A 19,766-nucleotide genomic window follows, 5' to 3' on the forward strand; every position below is an offset into this window, starting at 1 on the left:
TGGTACAACAATTTTTCATATGTTACGAAAATACGCCAAATGGAAACATTTGTTAAATATATCAACTAAGAATAATAAGCTACTTTCTGGAAGTTTCTTGATAAGGATGTAGAAAATTCCCTCATCGCCCTTAGGCTTTCATATATTTGTTTTTTTTAGTTCTCACTTATTCCAAATCGGTCTCCCAGGAATTTTCGAAAACGTTCCTTGCTTGAGAATATTTTTGAAGTCCTGGGTAACTTGTTTTCCTCTTTCAATGCCGATATTGGCTTCTGAGGGCTTTTTTTCAAAATTTTAGATATTTCCTAAAGGGCTTAGAGCCAGGGTCCAATTGAGAAATTTTTGTTTCTTAATTGTGAAAATCGTTTTTTAATTTCTTTCTGCAAATCCTGCCATATAATTTTCATAGCAGGACCGCGAGTGCGTTTAAGTTGCCTTCAGCTCACGTTTTTAAGCCAGATCAAGACTTTAAGATCACCGTCTATAATCACGGATTCAAATTTTACTTCACATTTTGGAATTGCAATCCTGGCTTTAACAATGGAATTTGTTAAAGTTTTAAGATCATTTGTCAATATCAAGTTTTATTTTTAAAGAAATGTTAAGATCAAGATTAGTGTCGATATATGTTTCATATATAGTCCAGTCGGCTCGAAAATAATTAAAAGTGGATCTGATAGGATTGAGAATCGCTTCATGGGATATTTGAAATGTAACAGGGACATGATCAGAATCAAAATCAGCATGAGTAATCAGTTGGATGGGCATCTTATTTTTTTTCGAAAGAGGTGCGTTTTGCGAAAGAGGACCACGTGATTATTGAGTTGAAATCGGATCCAGGTTAACATCTGCGTCTATGAGTCCTCTACCGACGTAGGGGTAACGCGCCCTATCTAGTGAACAGGGAGTCGCGAGTTTGATTCTCACCGAGAAAACGTGAAACCTTTTCGTAAATTTCACATCAATTTTTCCATTTAATCCAATTGCAAAGTATATGTAATGTTTAATTATTCGGTAGTTGTTAAAATGTCCACTCGGCTGGTTAGCCGTAAACCACGAATCATAATTACAGGGTGTCCATTCAAAATTAGTTTTCCAATTCCCGGATTTTTCCCGGGTGTCTAAAAGTTTAAAACCGGTTGAAATCATGGTACAGTGCCTTCATATTTTCAGACATTTTTAATGGAAAGTTTTCAAATTTGATTTGACTTTCAAAATATTCGTTTTTAAACCATGGTTTGGAGCAAAAGGTTTTTTTTTACCGATCAAAAACTCTATTTTGTTTAATAACATCAAAATATCATTTAATTTTTATCCTATAAATTGTCAAACATTGGACTATCACAAACACCATTGCAGTTTCATAAATAGTAAATTAAATAGTGTAGAGGATTATTTGATTTTAATCACTAAATCTCAGACGCATTTAAAAAAATCCAAGTTGCTTTTGAATGTCAAATTTTAAGTTCTCAATACAGAACATAGAGAAAGTATCGACCGTGATTGTTATATATTATTTCGTTAGCCGGTTAGAAGATTTATGCAAATGATGAAAAAAATAGATGTGTAGGCTTAGAGACTTACTGGTTCCCCGATGGCTTGTTAAATTTTCACCACCTAATAAAATATCAATCTTTCCTTGCGACGCCTATTCATTTGATCAATTGCAAAAATTCTACAGACTCCCTTTATATTTGAGTCGCATGACCGATATAGTCATAACAAAATAATCAAAACAGGTGCCATTTTTTGGTTTTGTTATACAAAATAGCCAACTTTTAAAAATCGATCTCTATGAAAAAAATAATTAAGAAAATCTTGAAATTCTGTGATTGAAACAGCTAAAAGCCCAACACTAAAGATCCTGTACTATCTAAACTGCCATGGATTGTCAGAACTGCAAGTTTGCTAATGTTTCCCTTAGATCAGATTTTTGACTATTTAAATATACCAATCCATTTTTTTTGTCAAAAAATCGCATTTGCTTTTGGAATCCGTCAAACCTATATAAGGTATAAAGTATATATTTTCAATCGAAAGGGTTAAAATAAGTTGGATGCCATGCACTCACTAGAATTCATAGAAATTTGGAAAAATGTTGGAATTGTACCTATCTTAATTCAGATCTCAAATCGACAATGCTCCTTATGGCTAAGCCAACCTATCTCCGGGTGTAATTTTCGTTGAATACAAGTACAGATCTTTATGGCAGAAACGAAATCTCACCAATATCATTTGACATAACTCCAAAGAAGATTCTTCCCAGGAATCCATCAAAGATTTTGCCAGGAATGTCGTCAAGAAACAAACAAAAGAATGCCCAAAAGAACTTGCCATTTATTCATCCATAAAAAAAACTATCCATGAGGATCCCACAAGCAATACGCTGCGAATGACAGGAAGAATTCGTTGTAATTCTGTAGAATTCCATTCAAAATCTCATCAGGGACCTCATGATCATAGAACATGGATTCAGGCTAAAAATCCAAATAAAGCTTCTTCAAAATCCGAATCAGTTCATCCGGAAATCCGCCAAAAAAAACAATCCTTATTGATTGTGTCCAAAATGTTTCAGCTCAGCTTTTTACCAATTGTTAGGAATTTTCCCAAAATTTCAAGAACAATCCGCCAAAACTCTTCCAAATCTCATGAAAAATGTGCTACTAATCATAATAGAAATTCATAAAGCATCTCATTAAGAACCTTGTCAACAATCCCAGATTACTTAAACACTTTTCAAGGATCTCGATTATATAAACTAACAGGAATCTATCTATTTAGCAACTTTTTTTGCATTTCTTATCGAAATTATCTAGCGGTTTTTCCCGGTGTGTTCTACAATTTCCCGGGTATTTCCCAGCCTTTTGTAATTCCCGGGTTTTTCCCGCTTTTCCCGGATTTCCCGGATGGATGGATACCCTGTAATTAAAATAGTATACCGTCGGACGGGGCTACTTTTGATTCCGGGGGCTACTTTGGACACTCATCTTTTGTATTTATTTGCAGCGTAAATATTATTCTGAGCAATTTTGTGTCTTCAGCACTTTTATTAACCAATGTATGCTTTATTACTAAGCATGATTTATTTTTGGAACAACATCAACAATAACAGGATAAACAAGAAAACATTTCTAAAAAGTCCGAATAAATATTCACAAGCTATAAAACATTTGGCTAGGCAAACAATTTTTAAATTTTACCCATGTCTTGGAAACTTATTGGGAGCATCAGAAAACTATCGAATCGTCATGTTTCAACAAATCTTGTGATTTGTTTTGCTTAAAATTGTTGTTTTATTAAAATAAATAATCAAAGGTCTTATTTTTACGACTTTTATTTTCTTATAATGTTTTGGTTTGTATATTTACAACATTAATGATACACCCCAACCTATTTTTACGACCGTTAAAAATCAGGGTTATAATTATGTTTTTGGATAATGCAACGTCTAGATGTGGAAATACTGATCCGAGATGGCCAGTCAAGTTTTCATATTTTGGTAATAGATGGCAACACTGCTCGATTGATATCAAAAGAGCCAATTATATAGGATTGTGATATGCAGATAACGATACGGAAGGTTCACCAAAGTTTAAGGTAGTGTTGAGTGCCATACAGTCAGTCGGAGCACAAATGTTCATGTGGCTGGCAACACTGTTTAAGAGTAATAGAGAAAACATCAAAATCATACAACTTGAATAATGAATAGAATGCTTAGCAACATAGCAATATTTTTCAACTGTAATCCAATTTTTCATGAAGGGTTCAAAATTTCATCGTAGCTGGCAACACTGCTCAAGTAATATTTCACCACCAGGCAGTGCTAGTAAGCATGCAACTTTTGTTTTGCGGATATCTCAGGATCCTGACCACTTAGAAAGATGGCCTCTTGGGCAAAGTTGTTCAGTAGCTCAAGGGCTATCATTATTATAGTAAAGAGATTCAATATTTTTCCACCAGGCGGCGCTACTGAGCATGAAACATTTGTTTTGTGAATATCGCAGGATCCTGACCACTTAGAAAGATAGTGTTTTCGGAAAAGTTGTTCAGTAGCTCAAGAGCTATCATTACTTAAGCCAAGAGATTCGAGATTTTGCCACCAGGCAGCGCTAGTCAGAATGAAACTTTTGTTTTGCGGATATTTCATTATCCTGTCCACTTAGAAAGATGGCGTCTTGGGCAATGTTTTTCAGTAGCTCAAAGACTATCATTATTCTAACTAGGAGATTTGAGATTTTGCGGTACTAATGAGCACTATTTATTTGTTTTGCATATATCTCAGGATCCTGACCTTATATAAAGATGGCCTCTTCGGCAAAGTTGTTCAGAAGCTCAAGCGCTATCATTATTATAGTCAAAAGATTCGAGATTTGTCCACCAGGCGGCGCTCATGATACTGACCACTTAGAAAGATGACGTCTTCCGCAAAGTTGTTCTGTAGCTAAAGGGTTATCAATATCCTAGTCAAGAGATTCAAGATTTTTTACACCAGGTGGCACTAGTGAGCATGGAAATTTTATTTTGCGGTTATCTTAGGATCTTCACCACTTAGAAAGATGGCGTTTCCGGAAAAATGTTTATTCTAGTCAAAAGGTTTGATATTTTGCCGTTAGGTGGCGCAAGTGAGCATAAAACTTGTATTTTGCAAAAATATCTTGGTTTCTTGACCACTTAGAAAAATGACGCTTTTGGCGAACTTGTCCAGTAAGTCGAATGTTATCATTGTTGGAGCCATGAAATTCAATATTGTGCTCCCAGAGGACACTAGTGAGTATGATATTTTTTTCCAATAAACTCTTCGCTGAATTCTTCTTTGTGTGATTTTTTTTTGACAATACATGCACGAATCTGGTGCATTCAGTTTTCAATTACTTTTTCTACACTAATTCTCACCCACCTACTGACATTCGGTGGCAGTAAATTCAATTTCGCTTGTGAAAAAAAATATTTCCATTAAAATACCCCAGAACAACATCCGCAAATTGCAAAAGTTGTATTTTTTTTATTAAAAGAAAATCATGATTCAGCAACTGGAGGCATCACATTGCCGTTTTCTTACACCAAAAAATTCATTTGTAATTTTTTATATTCAATTTTCAGTTTCAGTGCCTCTAGGTGAAATTGAATTTTGAAATGACACCAACAGTGGGTGAAACTGAATGTGTGCGTGTGTTGCACCCACTCTCTTTCTCGTCGCATTCGCACTCATAGTCAGATTGGCTTCATGCTAACGGAGTTTGTTTTGGTTCGTTTTCGCACAGATCGGGTATCATTCGGCTGAATTTTTACGACACTGATCCTGAGATATCCGTAAAATAAAAGTTTCAATCTCACTAGCGCCGCCTGGTGGCTAAATTTAAATCTCATGGCTTTTATAATGATAGCGCTTGAGCTATTGAATAACTTTGCCGAAGACGCCATATTTCTAAGTGATCATGAAAGTTTCATACTCACTAGCGCCGCCTGGTGGCAAAATCTTGATATTCATGGCTCAAACAATGATAGTCCTTGAGCTACTGAACATCTTCGCTGAAGACGCCATCTTTCTAAGTGGTCAGGATTCTGACATAATCGCAAAATAAATGTTGCATTCTCACTAGTGCCGCCTGGTGGAAAAATTTCGATTCTCTTGACTATAATAATGATAACACTTGAGCTACAGAACAACTTTGCAGAAGACGTCTTCTTTCTAACTGGTCAGGATCCTGAGAGACCCGCAAAACAAAAGTTGCATGCTCACTAGCGCCACATGTTGGCAAAATCTCGAACCCGCAAAACGAAAGTTTCATGCTCATTAGCGCCGCCTGGTGGCTAAATTTTGAATCTCATGGATTTCATAATGATAGCGCTTGATTTATTGAACAACTTTGCCGAAGACGCCATATTTCTAAGTGATCACGATCCTGAGAGACCCGCAAAACACAAGTTCCATACTCACTAGGTGGCAGCATTTTGAATCTCATAGCATTTATAATTATAGCACTTGAGCTACAGAACAACTTTGCCGAAAACGCTATCTTTCTAAGTGGTCAGGATCCTGAGATATCCGCAAAACGAAAGTTCCATACTCACTAGCGCCGCCTGGTGGCAAAATCTCGAATTTCATGGCTCAAACAATGATAGTCCTTGAGCTACTCAACAACTTTGCCGAAGACGCCCTCTTTCTAAGTGGTCAGGATCCTGAGATATCAAAAAACAAAATTTCGATGCTCCCTAGCGCCGCCTGTGGCAGAATTTCGCATTTCAATGACCACCATACATTAGCCCTTATTCTACTGAACAATTTTGCTGAACATCATGACCCTATATTTTGAATACTTTTTAAGATATTGATCATTTATAAAAACGGTCGTTAATCTGAATTTCGGTCGTAAAAAAGTGGTCTTTCCTTACTTGTTTGCTTTAATTTTGATGCGTTTAGCATCTTTAACCTATTTGTTGATCCAATGCTGTAACTATTGATAAACAATCGAATTGCTATTGATTTAAAACTAAAACTTGTTTTATGACTTCAATAAATTTAGACAATTGCCAGCAACTTTTGTTCAAGCAAATTTTATTTAGAACATTTTTTCCAATCTAAAACCCTCAAAAAAGTCGTGGACGGGAAGGAATTTAAACTTGTATGACCGGTGATCTCACAATACCCTATGTATTCAGCCCCGTCATTCCTTCAACTTTTTGTAAACTGTTCAATAAATACTCGAGCATATTAAAACTACATTCAACGACATATAACCCTTACAAACCTTGACTTGTTCATCATGTCCCACTGGGGTACTCACTTTGCCCTGCCTGCAATTTTCTGTTAGGAATAGGACATGTTCAAATGTGATATTTCACTATGTCATACAACATTTCTAACTATTTCATTTGATAGCGTGCGAAGTCAAAGCTTCAGTCAAAGCATACGATTTGAACATTGCAATCAACAATTGCAATTTTCAGGGAAGAAATCAGAAGCAAGCCTCGTTAGCAATTTTTCAGTCACGTCGAATAAGCAAAATTGGTATTTATCCCATCGTTGATAGAAACATAATTGGTTTGTAGTAGGGTCGATGTACCAATAGCCGCATAGCTAAGAACAAAAATTCGTATAAAATCGAAAAATAACGCTATCGTCATTATATTTTTATCATCTGAAAGCTTTTTATCTTGGTTTTGTAGGAAAAATATGAAAACTACGAAAACTCAAATGTTTGCATTTATTATCGCGTGTGCCACTATAGGAATGCATGTGCCTATAGTAGCACTATTTCTAATTTCTGTTCCTAGTGCTACTTAGCATCACGGCGTTGGCAAAATACTTATCAAACCGTATTTTTACAAAACTTTTATATTTTTACTACAAAGTGTGGATCAAAACCTTTCATTTTATGTAAAAAAAGTTCTGAATTTATCAATTATTTTGTGAAATAAAAAATAGTTTCTCTCAGTAGTGCTACTATAGGAACAATAGGTTTACTATAGGCGCAAGGGAGCTCAAAAACTAATTATTTCGATCATTTTTTGAACAAAATCAAGCTGTGTATCAATGGTACTTAGATAAATAGCTCCTGGCCTTTATGTCAAAAAATGTTTTGAAAAGGTTTATAGCAAAACGGCCGTAAAAACTGCGACTATAGGGGACTGTCCACTAAGGGAACACCGACCCTAGGACAAATCCAATAATTGTTCTCATGATTGCCCCGCAATCTGCATATACGCAACCAATCATTGGATTGGTTTTTATGAACAAAATTCATTTCAATATCAGTTATTTAGCGTATTATTTCTTTCACTGACAAGCTTTAGTCCTTTGATTTGATTGCGTGCACAGAATTTTGTAAAATTAACAAAATCAATTCAAATGACTCAATTCTTTACGACGCGCCCAAACATTTAGGAGAAAGGTCTTCCAAGCTTCGTCAGCTGGAAATTTCTCTCATTTATCATTTACTACTAATAATAGCTTGCGCCACAGGATAGTACATCATTCTTCCTCCGAAAACACGTTTTATTGCTCGATACCTAACACATCAAAACCAGGGGTCAAATGTCACCATGATTGTTGAAAATCGAAAACCGATGATTTCTCTTCGCGTCACCACACAACGAAACGAAACGGATGGAAATTGAATTTCAATCGGCGCAGATATTTAACTTTTGATTAGAGGTGTTTATTGAATTAGACCACCCACCTGACCGTTTTCCGACAGTCATCCCCGGCTAATCATAGGCATTGGCCACGAGTAATATGTGTGCAGCTACAAAGTGATTGTGGTGATTCAATCTTGACTATGGCAGCGAGAAGATCCACATCGTTCGTAAAACGCCGCAACAATGAGCTTATTATTAACTACAAGGCTGGCCAACACGAGTCTCCTGGTGTCATGGCTCACGCCATCTCATCAGCGGCAGGGAACCACACCGATCGGAACCCGATGCAAGGAACCAACAACAACGTGTTAGAAAGACACGGGATAGACGGTGTCTATTTCCATTCATGCTGCTTCTTGGAACATTCAAAGCCTTGTTTGCTGCAGCAGCACCCCCATACAGACCGCGTGATTTATTGAATGAGTCTTACCTTTCGTCTGCTGGTTATGACAACCGACATAAGAGGCGTTTAATTGAACTAATAGAATGAGCCCGGGATTACACCAAATGGGGAAGGGCACTTTCAATTTCTAATTGAATTCGGGAATGGCGATTACAATAGAAATGGTTGATTCACCATTAAGGCGGCGCATTCTTATATGAAAATAAAGTCGAACTGTAAAATCTTTGTATGACTTTTGAAATCATTTAAATAGAAACTTTCAAATGCAATTTACTTACATATTCGGGCTTGATTTTCTTGTCTCCGCCACGAGTGACCAGCTTCTCAACCTTGTCCAAGCTGATATTCAGCTTTTCTTCATCCTTTAAACGGAGCTCCTCGGCAATGATGGCCAGATCGCGAACTGGGTCTACCTCACCTTCGACGTGCGTCACATCCGGATCGTCGAATGCACCTAGGAAGCAAAAACAGAAAGATTAACCATTAAGATCTACTCACAAAACTAATCCCAACAGCAATGGCCATTAGCGAAAAATCAGATCATATTTAAATAGGTAAATGCAGAAGGTTTGGAATCCACGATCGAGATCAAAGACCAACAGAGCCGCCAAAGAGCGGCACATTCACCATTTTCTCTTCGCATCCCAACCACCCCCTTCTCCGATCCACTAGAGAGCCTAGAAACATAATCAATTTGAAACGATGTAAAAATGTTGCTTTTTCTCTCACTGGAAATTACTATCATCAGTGACCAATGGCAGCCCTGGCGGCGGCGACTTTTCTGTCCATAAAAACATAACCGTCCCATGTGGATTTTTTAACCCCCATATCATTTCAATGGAAAACTCGTGTTATATCCCATATTGTAAAATAATAGTATATCAGTCTCTAAAGAACTTTCATCCCCAATGGCATCTGCAAATCTTGAATGGTGATCAAGTTCATATTTTTTGCATACCAATACTATCAAATTGGAGACAAACTTTAAATTTTTGGACGACATCTTCTCAATGACTACCTTATATATATATGGGACAGTTATGTTGTTATTGGGCAGCTTTGCCCATAAGTAGAAAGAAACCCATAGCGAATTCGCTCGCGCGCTCAAAAGCGACAAACGCAATTCGACCGCGGCGTGGCTCCGGACCGGAACCGATAATGGCTGTGGGAACGTGCCGTTTTCATGGTCCATAAAACCAAGAGATTGCGGTTTTCTTCCGAGACGAAAGATCTGCAAATCAAACAAGCTTCGTTCTGCCCTCTCCTGGGGCGGCGTTGGTGGTTTTCGATCAAAAGATCTCCGCATGGAATGGAAGGCGTTGAAAATTGATATATTTTTCGATTGAGATGTGCGATTGCCAACAATTTATGACTTGAGGCGATTCGGATTACATCACTCAACTGTACCACATAAATTTTTGTTCGTCTTGTATTTCAACTGTAATCATTACCTTGGAAAATCACCCGATTCTGAATTGGTACTATTGAACGGGGATGGAATTTGAATAAACGACAAAGAGGGACTTTTTATTTGAAGATCGATGGATGCGTAAAAATGGAAGTTTTTCAACTTCGTCTTACCTCAACTGTAATCACCATCTTCGAAAATCAAACGAATCTGAGCATTTTGGTACTATTCAACGGGGATGGAAATTAAATGAGGGGCCTTCCTTAGCCGAGTGGTTAGAGTCCGCGGCTACAAAGCAAAACCATGCTGAAGATGTCTGGGTACGATTCCCGGTCGGTGCAGGATCTTTTTAGTAATGGAAATTTCCTTGACTTCCCTGGGCATAGAGTATCATCGAACCTGCCCACACGATATACACATGCGTAAAATGGCAACTTAGACAAAGAAAGCTTAATAACTGTGGAAGTGCTCTTAGAACACTACGCTGAGTAGCCAGCCTCGTCTCAGTGGGGACGCTAATGCCAAGAAGAAGAAGAAGAAGAAGAAGAAGAAGAAGAAGAAGATGAAAAAGAAGAAAGAAATTGAATAAACGACAAAAAAGGACTTGCGATTTGAGGATCAGTGCGTAAAAATGGAAGTCTCTCAACTTCATCCAAATCACACGTTACGAGATTTAAATTCTCAGGATTAATTGAGGAGATTTCAAAACGAAACATGTGGCTATTCGTAACACCAACTTTCAGCCCAGCCATCTATATTACTTATCTGGAGATCGCAGCAGAACAGAATTGCAAATCGATCACGTTCTGATCGATGGATAACACTTCCTAGTTTTACAGCAATGCTGTAAAAACGTGGAATAATATCCATTCATACAGCAAATCCGTCACTTAGAATAAGCGGAGTGCCAAAAGATGGAGCTGCTGTACCGTACTAAAGAAATCCGAAAGCTACCAGAAGCTCAATGTATCCTGCAAAGCTTCGACGAGCTAGACGAAAGGTACAAAAGTATAGACGGGAGTAACTTGAAGAACAAACATTAGGAGATCAAGAGGTGGGAATGGTAGTACGACAAACACCTGATTCACAGAACTTGGTGACAGAAAAAGAAAGTCAGAAGAGCGGAGTATGGATATGATAATACATGATACAACGGACAACGGATACCTACTTTTTCATATGACAAGGGTGTTAAGCAAGCAATAAGACAGTGTAATGACAATAAAGTATCTGGTAATGATCCGGAAATGAGGGACGAATGACCTTCGGGTTAAAGTGCCTCTCAAACAACGACAACCTGGTAATAACTACCGAAAAGCTAAACATTACATATACTTTGCATTTGGATTAAATGAACAAATTGATGTGAAGTTTTGCGAAAAAGTTACACGTCTTCTCAGTGAGAATCGAACTCACGACTCCCTGAATTCTAGTGGTGAATTCAACAACGGCCGTATAACTTCCGTCAAAGTCTATTTAATTCGTCCGCGTCGTATATTCAGTGTCATCCAACGATTTCAAATAGCTCACCCGATGCTCAGGGTACGTTTTCGATGGAAACTGAAAGCTGCCATCGCCGCCAGCATTACTGCCACAACCGTCCTTATCGTCGAAGCCAGCGAAGTTGTCTTCAGATCCCGCGTCATTGTTCAACGGATTGCCATTGGCCAAATTCCTGCATTCATTCTCGGAACTATCAGAAGTACCATAACTTTTAAAATAATCCAGAGCAGACATTTTCGCGACTTTGAATGCGGACACTAAACTGTCAAAACAAAAATAATTCATATGTGAAGACCGATGCATCATAGTAAGCACTGATACTGTTATGCGTTTATTCTCGTACATTCAAGAGCAAATAAACGCATATCATGCGTACATTTTCCCGTATATTAACCATATATTTGAAAAAATTGATAAACACAATGTATGTACATAATACTATTATCAATAGTTCATTGCACCATTTGAGTGCAAATTTGGGTGCGAAAACATCGCATTTTTAATTTATTTGGAGTAAATAAATCATAAAAGTGTTCACGACTTTTATAGCGTTTTTCTTAGGTGCACTGGTTTGCTGCCCATAAACGCATAATTGTCCCATGTGAATAGGAAATCCAGCAAACATGTGACTGACATGCGTTTATGGGTGCTAGTGGGATTGGTATGCATTTATGGGCAGTTTAGGAAGCCTATAAATCTAGACAAACATTTGAAAAGGGCCCAAGAGGTCCTGAGCCTTTTTTTCAGAAACGTTGTTGTTGAGCCAACTCAGATTCAGATAGATTGAAGTTAGCTCTTCCTGATAGTAGTATTGGTTAGCGTGATCGAGTTGAATTGTGCTTAACAGCTACTTGCAAAGCCAATGTTTACCAATGTCGATGTGCCCTTTTGAAATGTTTGCGAGTAATCCCCTACACATCGAATCATTCGTTCCAGCATAAGATGGCAGTGTTTCACCACATGGTCTACAGGATGCAGCGAAGATGAAAAAACTAGGGAACTGGAATATATCGAATCGAAGCGGCAAGGATCAACGGATACAAGGAAAGGACGATAGAGCCATCATCGGCAAAAAGGAAAGATAATAATAAAGTACTAAATTTGGTTTTCAATAACTGATATTTTCGTTTTTTTTTAAATAGAAAAGGTGGAGGACTTGACCAAACTTTTTCACGAATTACTTTAAATTGAATTTATAAAATACAAAAAAAAAAGAATTTCGAAAGAGTTTTGGACAACAAGGTTTAAAATATTTGTTGCAATATCTAAAAAACCATCTACCTCCTAGAATGTGAAGGAAGTTCACGAAGATATTGGAATTATATAAACAAATTTCAGCTCTGTGCATCTAAACTTAGACTAGCTAACCGCCTAAGAATGCCTTCGGAATTATGCGTTAGACATGTCCCATGGCTGGTTTCTGGAGAAATTCTTGATCTGGCCAATCTCATGTTGGATCCAAGGAAAGATATTTTCAAAGAAAACGATATCTCCAAATACATATTATTGTTCACCTATGAAGCTGACTGAAATTTTAGCCATCAATCGAAGATTGCATCTTCCAAGAAATCTATCAAAGATATGATGATGATATGAGCTGCCATCTATTGTAGCAAGGTATCCACCGGTAGCAATGGTCTTTTCTAACAAAACAATTTGTTCAAGACTGTATAACTCTTTATGTTCAATCATACTCCTGGCTGAAAGGCCAAACACGAATGCGGACCCGTAAGCAGAGACCCTTACACGAAACCCGCAGGGAAAAAAGAATCTCCTTCCAAAAGTAAGTTCACACAAACAGTCGTACAATCAAGCCCTTGCTTGCATGAAAGACCCAATAGATATGGAGAAGAGCCCGCCCTTTTTCCACGAAATGTTAGCGATAGGAAGTTGACAGTTTCACTCTTTCTATCCATCTCGTTTCAATCGGGTGCCCTGATGGTCCCTCCCAACCCAAAATGCATACATTAGACATATAATCAATAAAATAGTTTATGTATTATGAATAAAATAAACATATGTGGTAGAAAGTGGAAAGATCTCACCAAATTAGCTGGAACCGTTAAAAGCTGCTGTCCAGTTTGTCAATAGTGAGCCAAAATGTTCAAGTCAAGTCGTAGTATTTGCTACGACTTCGAAATTAAATGGCATTTCTCATTAATGTTTCCTAATGATGCATATATTCACTATCTTCTAAAAGTTGATACTCCAATCTTACGCATAACTAACACTTTGCTCGTGGATTTGCTTAAAGCTTCATTAAAATTCACATTAACGATATATTGTCGTACACCCAATTCTTCTCTCGCTTTACACAAAACACGATAGACTCTCCCATGAAATCTATCAAAGATATTATCAAAAACATAACACATATCTGGCCAAGAGTACCTAAAAGAGCTCGCTATTTAGTTATCCATCAGACATATTACCATGAATTCATGAATGAACTTAAAAGAAATTTGTTGAAGATGATTGGAAGAATTCACTGTAAATTGTAAATATCCATACAAAATCTTGTCATGGGCGTCAAGGACTAGTCAAACTAGAAGCGGACTTTGGGGCAAGTGTGCCGCAGGGGTTATAAAAACTACAATATATATTTTCTCTTTGAGCTTAACAATATGTTCACAGAAACAAATATTTAATTTTCAATGCCATGTAATCTGAAGTCTACTGTAAAAATAAATCAAATTCGTGTGTATTTACAGCATCATGTAAACTTAAATGAATATACATTCAATTTTCAACTAAAAATGGTTGAATATTACATGATCGTGTAAATTTAAAGTGAATTCGATTGAAAAATAATGGTTTGGTCGTTGAAATTTAGGTTTATTTTGATGCTCCAAATATACGAAAATAAACTTAATATTACAACATATTTTTAGCTGTGTTCCCTTATAGTACAATGATCAAAATATGATGAAAATTGCTCTATTTTTCACGTATTTACATCGACTTGAGCAAAAACAACCAAATTTGAGTGGATTTTTATAAAATTTCGTGGTTTCTAAATAGCATGGTGAGAGATAAATTATTAACAGATTTTTCTAACGATGTACAGCGTGAAACTAATCAAATGTATAACTTATTGTGGCATTTGAACGAAAAAAGTATTTATTTTTACACACGAAATCCAGTTTGGTTGAAATGTATACTTATTGGGGCAAGTGTGCCACCTATTTGGTAAACAAAAATTATTGGAGTGAAATTGATAAGAATGTAAACATCATCAACAAACTCTTAATAATAAACTAAAATGAGGCACCAGTAGTAGTTTCTGAAGTATAGTAGGGGAGTAACTGACATGTTTGCCCCCCAAAGCGATTTTTTCTCAAAATATTCAATAATAACATGTTTTTCGGTTGTTTAAGTACCGTTGTACATATCTACATCATTATTTTACCGTTATTTAGTGCTGATCTAGTTTAAAATTATACATATTTGTCATAATATAAAGGTAACCCATATATATATATATATATATATATATATATATATATATATATATATATATATATATATATATATATATATATATATATATATATATATATATATATATATATATATATATATATATATATATATATATATATATATATATATATATATATATATATATATATATATATATATATATATATATATATATATATATATATATATATATATATATATATATATATATATATATACATATCTTAAGCTTTCGTTTGATGTTATATATATATATATTTTGAGAAAAAATCGCTTTGGGGGGCAAAAATGTCAGTTACTCCCCTACTATACTTCAGAAACTACTACTGGTGCCTCATTTTAGTTTATTATTAAGAGTATATAGGGTCGGTGTTCCCTTAGTGGACAGTCCCCTATAGTCGCACTAGTGACTTTTCACGGCCGTTTTGCTGTAAATCTTTTCAAAACATTTTTTGACATGAAGGTTAGGACCTATTTATCTAAGTACCATTGATATACATCTTGATTTTGCTCAAAAAATGATCGAAAAAAATATGTTTGCTTAAAATTTGAGCTCCCTTGCGCCTATAGTAAACCTATTGTTCCTATAGTAGCACTACTGAGAGAAACTATTTTTTTATTATATGAAATAATTGATGAATTAATAACTTTTTTTTACATCAAACGAAAGCTTAAGATCCTTTGTACTTTGTAGGAAAAATATAAAAGTTTTGTAAAAATACGGTTTTGATAAGTATTTTGCCGATGCCGTGATGCTAGTGCTACTATAGGAACAGAAATTAGAAATAGTGCTACTATAGGCACATGTATTCCTATAGTGGCACACGCGATAATAAATACAAACATTTGAGTTTTCGTAGGTTTTATATTTTTCCCACAAAACCAAGATAAAAAGCTATCAGATGATGTAAAAATAATGACGCTAGCATTATTTTTCGATTTTATACGAATTTTTGTTCTTAGCTATGCGGCTATTGGTACATCGACCCTATATATTGAATGGAGACAAAAATAACCATTTTAGTTATTCGAATTGAGTAATAGGGAGTTACGCATGTTTTGAACCTTGTTATAAAGCCTCCCCTTATTACGGTAAACTTAAAATTACTTTTTAAATTATCGATTAGCGTCTGCTTGGTAAGTAATATTAATAGGATATAAAGAAAATTTCATTACAAGTAGAATTACATGCGATGTTTATTCGGTGGCCGTCTTGCTCCATAGTGTCGAAAAAACAGGTTATTTTGGATGATATTTGAGAAGCTCCAAAACTAATACTTTTTGAAATTATTTTCATTTTAATTGGCATAGTGGTTATAAAAAGATGTGAAACTATCCTCTTGAGCCTAAATTAGTGGATTTTATAAGCTTTAGGCCAGGTTAGAGAACAATTTGCTTAAGGTGGCACACTTGCTCCAAATTCCACTAACCCAAACAAGGCTTCATTGGCCCGTATAGGCCTGAGTGAAAGTAAAAATTCTAAAACCATGACCACTCAGCGAATTCTTAATGGATTCAAATGATTTTTTGTCAGTATACTGGCACACATATCTAGTTTCTAGAACTGGACAAAGGAACGCGGAAATATTCTTGTGGCCGGAGTTATTCCGGTGGATTACTGGGTCAGGTCGGAAGGGTACTGAGCGTTTGTGCCCCTGAAGGTAGTCAAATTTCAAGTCACAGATAATTTTCGGAATCGACTATAATGTGTCCACTTTATCACGGAATTTTAAGAAAATTGCATCAATGTAAACTTTTTGAGAAACGTATGAATTGGATAACTATGAGTTTTGCATTTGATTAATCCTACAAATGACCTTTTTCAGGTCCAAGGACGCCTCAAACTTATGATAAAGTGTCCAATTTGTATCTGAACATCTGTGCCAAGCTTATGGGAGCGCATTTCAGTGCACAATTATCTTTGATTTCTACTTTTCGAGAGTTGAAACGGTTTAGTATCCAACAAATCTAAAGCCGGTTATTCCGGGCATTACGTCCGAATGACCACATCCGGTATATTTTAAACGGTGCAAAACTCTTCATTCATAATGTTGAATATCAGATCTTAATGATTTAGGCAAATTAATATGATTGTCATTGCAAATAAATAGAGGTAACTTGGAATGTCCCAAAAGATAGCCCTTTTTCACCCGACTTGACCCAGTGACCCACCGGAATAACTCCGGCCACAGGAATATTTCCGAGTACCTCTGGCCACTTCCAGAAACCAGATATGTGGGCCAGTGAACTGTCAAAAAATCATTTAAATCCGTTACGAATTCGCTGAGCGGTGAGGGTTATAGTATTTTTGCTTTCACTCAGGCCTATACGGGTTAAGAATCAGTATCATCAACAATCTCACAAATCCTGGCGTCTTAATTGGAGACTGTTATTCCTCATCGTTTGCTAGTGCATCTGGAATCCCGCAAGACAGTCATTTGGGACCATTGCTCTTTCTGATCTATTTCAATTATGTGTACTTGGTAATTGAAAGACTTCTATTATCGTATGCGGATGATCTTAAACTGTAACTGTTACTCCATCGAAGACTGTTATCGCTTACAACGACAATTGGATGCTTTTTCGGATTGGTGTATCCTAAACCGAATGGAGGTTAACCCGTCTAAGTGCTCGGTTATTTCATTTTCGCGCATAAAACAGCAGATATTGCACAAGTACTCTGTCAGAAATACAGTCACTCTATACACAGTCTGGCGAATAGAATATCCCAAGAACTGGCAACGTGATAATCCCACTAAAATCTCTGGTAACTGAGCAAAAAGTTTCAGCTTTCAAGTGACTTTCTTGTTTGAACAATGACAAAATTGTTTTTTCTCGGTCAAGCAATTCGCTTCATTGAGGTTAAATTTCACCGAATATTTTTTAGCTGCCTTTTGTTCTAAAACCAAAACAGTATTGTTAATTTGCTCTTTAGTGCGAATTATTTCTTATAATTCTTTGATTTAAATATATCTACGGTCACAATACTGACCAATGATTCAAGCACTCTCTACTTGTTCAAATCAAACGTGTCAGCCGAGTCAAGGATTGAGGAGTGATCCTGGATGCACAATTGTCTTATTGTCTTTCAAACAGCATGTGGACGACGCCGTTTAAAAAGCCTCTAGAGTGCTTGGGTTTATCATCAGAACTGCTAAGAAGCTTGCGGAAACTTACCGCTTGTATCCTTGTTCTCTATCGCGGTCCATCCTAGAATACTGTTCAGTTGGTTGAACTCGCCATTACAACAACGGCGTTATAAGGATCGAGTCTGTTCAACGTCGATTTTTGAGATATGCGCTGCGACGATCATCTTAATTTATCTCGAGCCACTACTGCAGCGCTACTGTTATCGGATGAACTGTAGGGGCGTATAGATTGTCCGTACATTTAGGAAACGAAGCTAAATCTCTGGCCAAATCTGGTTCTAGGGGCCTATATTGACCAATGAGATTTTCAAATCGAAAAATGGTTTTAGCTTAGTTCGATATGTTTCATACATAAAAAGGGATTAAAAGCTTGCGTTTGACATATCTGTTGTTTGAATAGGGATTCCCATATTATTGGGAGAAGTTGTCTCTAATTCGATCAAACACATATTGAGAGCAGCGTATGCGTAACGTCAGCTTCAATGCTGCAATATTTTATTTAAATTCATATCTTTCCATTCATATTACAATTTAGTAGCTTACATGATAGTTTCACAATCTTCACTTTCAGAGACACTTACTCTCCAACCGATTCCTTCACACTACCTACCAATTAAAGCACAATCGAGTAACTGACTTGCAAATGGCAGTGTCGCCAGTTCCACTGAACTACTCTCTAAGCGGTCGCAACACATATATTTTCAAAAACATGTTCTCTTAGGCTGGCCAAAACTGGTGCTTCTACCCTAAACAAATCCATCAAATGTAATTCATAATGAATCTGTTCCGGATTTCAGTAGATTTCCAAAGAAATATGCAAACTATATTTTATGGCTTAGCTTTTTACAACCTCTAAGAATATACTAGGAATTTTCTAGAATCCACTAAAAACCTTATTTGCAATCTAGTAATAACCATTTCAGTGATCTCTCAGAAATAACATTTAAGAAGCTGATCAATTATCGGTTCGATTCCCGTTAGTATTCCAGCTCAGATCTCATTTAAAATTTGCTATCTATTTAAAATCTAACAAGCATTGCACCAGGGATCCCTTAATACCCTTCTACAAATAGTTCAAGGACTTTAATCGTTGACTATCTCTATATGTACTAACTAATCAAAAGTTAGTCAAGATGTGAAGTTCGAGTGCCAGCCAGTCGACTGGCAGTCGTGCATCTCCTAGAAAAAATAATCTAATTTCGCCCATAGAAATTGAAACAAACCAGAAGTCTGATGCTTGAAATATATACTTTCGCGATGTGTTATCCAAATTCCCGGGTATTTTCCGTATTTTCTCGGTCATTTGTAATTCCCGTGTTTTTCTCGCTACTTCACCGATTTCCCGGATATATGAACACTCTACAATATGCATACAAGGCGACTCACCACTAGTTGTCCTCAACCAGTGCTGGTGCCGCTGGATATAGTCCTTTACCTGAAGAAACCGATTTGGGATGTGATGGGTGAGGTTGCACGAACTATATGTTATATATAACATATTATATATACTATATAACATATGTTCCCTTGAATACTGCTCAGTGTCAATTTCATGAGATTCTTGTTCAGGGATCATCCACATGAAGATGTTTGACTTACGTCATTGACGTAGACATCTTCGGAGCAGTTGGTTCTCCAAGCAGCGCCCAATATATCCAGAACATCTGGAATGACAACGAAA

The 19,766-nt window shown here is 36.4% G+C and overlaps 1 protein-coding gene across 1 annotated transcript in view; it reads right to left on the reverse strand.

Moving 5' to 3' along the window:
• The window catches only part of LOC5580070 (obg-like ATPase 1), an 88,192-nt gene that overhangs the window by 8,746 nt on the left and 59,680 nt on the right, over positions 1–19,766 (reverse strand). Inside the window, exon 5 of the mRNA XM_001654773.3 lies at positions 8,821–8,996. Coding sequence (XP_001654823.1) covers positions 8,821–8,996 — 176 coding nt within the window. The remainder of the gene's footprint in view (positions 1–8,820; positions 8,997–19,766) is intronic.

This window comes from Aedes aegypti, chromosome 1, assembly GCF_002204515.2.
Source record: "Aedes aegypti strain LVP_AGWG chromosome 1, AaegL5.0 Primary Assembly, whole genome shotgun sequence".
Taxonomy (NCBI): domain Eukaryota; kingdom Metazoa; phylum Arthropoda; class Insecta; order Diptera; family Culicidae; genus Aedes; species Aedes aegypti.